This window comes from Penaeus vannamei, chromosome 21 (genome assembly GCF_042767895.1).
Source record: "Penaeus vannamei isolate JL-2024 chromosome 21, ASM4276789v1, whole genome shotgun sequence".
In the NCBI taxonomy this organism is placed as follows: Eukaryota; Metazoa; Arthropoda; class Malacostraca; order Decapoda; family Penaeidae; genus Penaeus; species Penaeus vannamei.
The window spans coordinates 31,785,283-31,790,282 of record NC_091569.1 but is presented as its reverse complement, the minus strand read 5'-3'; the positions used below and the strand labels follow the sequence as shown (position 1 = coordinate 31,790,282).

The 5,000-nt window shown below is 43.5% G+C and overlaps 1 protein-coding gene across 2 annotated transcripts in view; it reads right to left on the bottom strand.

Moving 5' to 3' along the window:
• Window positions 1–5,000, bottom strand: part of LOC113829514 (uncharacterized) — a 30,450-nt gene that overhangs the window by 12,427 nt on the left and 13,023 nt on the right. For both annotated transcript variants that reach the window (XM_070136093.1, XM_070136094.1), the window contains exons 9-16: window positions 4,951–5,000; window positions 4,494–4,602; window positions 3,802–3,925; window positions 2,977–3,121; window positions 2,357–2,477; window positions 1,709–1,942; window positions 1,173–1,304; window positions 543–689 (exon numbers count right to left, since the gene is read on the bottom strand). The exon at window positions 4,951–5,000 is cut by the window's right edge and continues 69 nt beyond it. In XM_070136093.1, the coding sequence (XP_069992194.1) occupies window positions 543–689; window positions 1,173–1,304; window positions 1,709–1,942; window positions 2,357–2,477; window positions 2,977–3,121; window positions 3,802–3,925; window positions 4,494–4,602; window positions 4,951–5,000 (1,062 nt within the window). The remainder of the gene's footprint in view (window positions 1–542; window positions 690–1,172; window positions 1,305–1,708; window positions 1,943–2,356; window positions 2,478–2,976; window positions 3,122–3,801; window positions 3,926–4,493; window positions 4,603–4,950) is intronic.

Sequence of the window (5,000 nt, the reverse complement as noted above, 5' to 3'; positions counted from 1 at the left end):
TGATAATAATGATGGGAACAATAATCAGGAGAGTAATGATAACGAGAATTATAATAAGGAAAATAAGGATGGTGGAATTGGCAATGTAGAGAATAATGATAATGAGAATAATAATCAGGAGATCAGGAGAGTAATGATGTAAATAGTAATAACGAGAGCAATAACGGTGATAACAGAAATAGGGAGAGTAATGATGGTGAGAATAATAATAACTTCAAAACCACAATCCTATACACAAATACAACAGCGAGATACAGACACACAAACACTTAAACGATATACCAGATAAACCGGAAGGCGGAGTACGATAACAACAATAATGATAATAACAATTTAGTGTTTGCTGTGACAGGCTTTTGTGACATCAGTCAAATTGTGGCTTGTCTGTTTATTGTGCTTCTGAACTCCACCTTGTGTGCGAGGAATGGACGGGGTTACCATCCACTGGCGAGGGAATCGAACGCAGGTCAACAAGATTACCAGAAAACAACACTACCACGCCACTACGCATCACTGATAGAAAAATAAATTGAAAAGCTTACCTCGTGAACCTTGGAGAGTGACCTGATGCCGTGAGGAGAGAGGAACTCGTCCTCGTCAAGCAGATATCGAAGGAGACGGAGGAGCTGCTCCTTCGTGGGAACGGCGAGCAGCATCCTACGCGACCCGCCCTCGCTCATGAAGGTCACCTGAAAAGAGGAAGGAAAGAATTTGCTTTGCGTTCTTATAATGCTTTAAATTCATGCTTGAAGTCTTATTCAATTAACATTAATATACCATATAATAATAATTGATATATCAAATGATAATTCAAATCACTGCTTGCATCTTTTTGATGGTTCTTTTAACCTTAAATTCTTTGTAATGAGTGTAAGTAGCATAAATATAAATACGTCTCACTTCAGAAATAGATGTATTCAACACAAAGAGATACGAGAAGACTGCACCTTAGTGTAAGGAGCATACATATAAATACTTCTCAATGGATGTATTCAACACAGAGAAACACTAGAGGACTGTACCTTAGTGTAAGTAGCATAAATATAAATACTTCTCAATGGATGTATTCAACACACAGAGACACTAAAGAACTGTACCTTAGTGTAAGTAGCATAAATATAAATACTTCTCAATGGATGTATTCAACACAGAGAAACACTAGAGGACAGTACCCTTGAGGCGAGATCTGGCCTGTTGTTGATGAGCCAACGCGACCTCTTGTAGAAACCCGGCAGCGCCTGCAGTTCCTCCCTCACCAGCACGAGCACGGCGAACAGCGGCGTCAGGCCCACGAGGGAGCGGACCTGGGGGAAAGGTGCGTTATGATGCGGATATATGTATATGTGTGTGTGGATCGATGGGTGTAGATAGCTATGTAGGTAGGGATGGATTGGATCGATGAATAAATGGAAGGAAGGAAGGATGGACGGATGGACGGATGTAGGTAGATAAGTACGTAGGTATGCATGTATGTATATATGTATACATGCATATATAAGTATGTAAGCATGTATTATATGCTTTGTCTGTCTATGCCTGTAAGTATGAATGTATCTATGAGTATGTATGCATGTATACATGTAAGCATATGCATAGAGAGAAGTGTGTTTACACCTGTATTCAACCCCTCTGCCTCCCCTCCCAAGTCCCCGCCCACGCCGCCACCCACAAACTGCCGGTGAAGCCCCCCCCCCCCAACGCCCCTCACCTTCAGCGGCATCGACGTGCCGTCGTCCCTCCTTATGAAGTCGTAGTAGAACCCGTCCTCCTCGTCCCACAGACCTCGCCCTTGACCCGAGCAGTTGATGGCGTCGACGATAAGGATGAAGTGCTCGAAGTACTTGGAGGCCATGTCTTCGTACACGGGGTCGCTCTCGGCCAGGGTGAGGGCCATGTCCAGCATCGTGACGCAGAAGAAGGCCATCCACGCGGTGCCGTCTGCCTGGGGGAGCAGGAAGAGCAGTTGGAGTGGGTGGATTTTGGTGGTGATGGTAATGGCCGTTTCAAATTGGTTGTGGATTTTGTTGTTGTAGATGTATGGGCAGTGGTTGTCGTGGTGGTAGTGTAAGTGTTACTGTTGGAAGGTGTAAAAGCAGGGTTTGCCACAATTGTTGTAGTTGAAGCGGCGTATAGGAAATGATAATGACGTTAGTTCAACCGGTGCAGTTAGACTACTTGTAAATTTATTATCATAACCGTAATTGTAACAACAAAAAATTATCTGTACAACAATACCTATCTTAGGATACATAACCCCCCCCCCCCCTCCCATGAACAATCATAAACCGTTTTAATATACCCCGGTGACTGATGACTTCAACCATCTTTCAACCAGCACAAAACCCGCGCAACTAACCTGTTCCAACTGACCAGCAACGGGGAGCGGCCGAGACCTGTCAAAGACTCCTATGTTGTCAAGGCCGAGGAAACCACCGCCGAAAAGATTCCTTCCGTTGGGGTCCTTTCTGTTGACCCACCTGGATGGAAGGATAGGAGGATGAAAGGTTAAAGGATAAAAAATTCGTTTAGTTCCATTTGTTAAATTGGATATTGTTTTTGCCTGTGACATACTGTCTGTTTATTTGCTTCTAAATTATCCCGTGTGCAAGAAATGGCCGGGGTTACCATCCACTGGCAATGCGCGGGATCGAACGCAGGTCAGCAAGATTGCGAGACAAAAGCGCTACCAAGGCAATACAATACAAGGTAGGTTGGATGATTGTTAAGTCTCGTATTTGATGGGGTTAAGGGATAGTTGATGATGATGATGGTGATGGTGATGATGGTGATAATGAAGACAAGGGTGAAGGTGATGATGATAATGAAGATGAGGATGATGGTGATGAAGGTGATGCTAATGATGGTGATTACAAAAAATACCGATATTAACACCAACAACCATTAAAAGAATCACAAAAAACATCAACCGAGAAACGAAAAAAAAAACAATGTACGACTCCGCTAAAAGAGACTCACCACGTAAAATTAAGGGAGAGCTTCTGGAAGGTTCTCGCCAAGAAAGCTGTGTCTCTCGCACCTCGCCGCCCACTCCCTCTGTACACGTTCATGGCCGCCCACGCGTGCACGGGCGGGTTCACGTCCCCGAGAGCGAACTCGTAGGCTAAGGGAAGAGTAGAGATGGGGGGGGGGGGAGGAGAGAGGGCAAAGAGTGAGTTTGCAACATGGGATTTGCGAAATGTAAAGAAATAAAAAATAACTCGTTCTTTCACTATCTATCTACCTACCTATCTATCTTTCTCTTTATGTATATATATCTACCTACCTATATACTTATCTATTCATCCGTCGATCTATCTTACCCACCAAAATACCAATCTATTCATCTGCCTACCTATCTATCTTTCTCTCTCTCTCTCTCTATCTATCTATCTCTAGAATTACCTCTATCTATCTATCTATCTATTTATATATATAGATATAGATATAGATAGAGGTATACCTCTCTCTCTCTCTCACTCTCTCTCTCTCTCTCTCTCTCTCTCACTCACTCTCACTCTCACTCTCACTCTCTCTCTCTCTCTTCTCTCTCTCTCTCTCTCTCTCTCTCTCTCTCTCTGTCTCTCTCTCTCTCTCTCTCTGTCTCTGTCTATCTCTCTCTCTCTCTCTCTCTCTCTCTCTCTCTCTCTCTCTCTCTCTCTCTCTCTATATATATATATATATATATATATATATATATATATATATATATCAACCTACATATCTAAATATCTACCTGCACATCTACACCACTTTCTTAGCAATGGAAGCGAAGCCGTCCAAGAACTTAGGCACAAGACCTACCGGGTATTTGGCCATTGGGATGCATGTACCATTCCCTGAGGAAGAGAATCAGCTGATCTTTGGCGTAGTCTGCGTCGACGAAGGCCAGGGCGACGCAGTGGAAGGCGAGATCCCATGAAGCATACTGTTGGGGGAAGTAGGTCATTTCAGGGGGTAATAGGTTCTTTCAGAGGGGAAATAGGTAATTTCAGGGGGAAATAGGTAATTTTAGGGGGGGGGGAGTTATATTAAGGGGGAAATTGGCCATTTCAGGCGCATATTGGTCATTTCAGGGGGGAAATAGGTAATTTCGGGGAGGGAAATAGGTAATTTCAGGGGGGATATTGGTAATTTCAGGGGGGAAATGGGTCTTTTCAGAGGGGAAAAATAGGTCGTTTTAGGGGGGTGGGGGTGGAAATAGGGTACGTGAATGCTGATGAAGATACGGGAGGGATGTGAATAATTTCAGATTATAAGTGGATATTTTTGTTGTAATGTAAATACGGGAATTATATTGTTATGGAGGAATGTATTCATTTATCCCTTACTAAATTACGATATCTGAGATCACCAAAGACTATCTTAAAAAAAAAAAACAAAAAAAACACTATAACGCCCATATACTTCTCTAAACCGTAACATTCCTCTTAATTAAAAGCAAAAATAAAATAGACACACCAACCTGACTCACTCCACTCATTAAAGATACTCACCCAAGGATACTCCCACTTGTCAGGCATCGATATAACGTCCAGGTTGAAGAGATGACCCCACTCGCTATTGCGGCCATAGTGACGTGAGGCTGGGGGGGGAGGCTGGTCTCTGGGGGAGGGAGAGGGGGGAGGGGTAAGGAGGGATGGGTTGAAGGTTGTCTGTGCGTTTTTTTTTTGTTTTTTTTTGATTTGTCTTTTTCTCTTTGTCAGTCGTGTTATTTTTCTATTCTAAGCCCTCTCTCTAGCATCTCTCTCTCTCTCTCTCTCTCTTTCTGTCTCTGTTTCTCTCTGTCTCTGTCTCTGTCTCTGTCTCTCTCTCTATCTGTCTCTGTCTCTGTCTCTCTCTCTCTCTCTGTCTCTCTCTCTCTTTCTCTCTCCTCCCTATCGCTTTGTTTCCTATCTCCGCTTCTCGCCATCTTCGTCATCCGCAATGAATTCAAATCCTCCATGAACTCACGAGTCTCCCCCGAGCCAATCCTTAACAATGTAGTGGTAGAACTGCTTGGT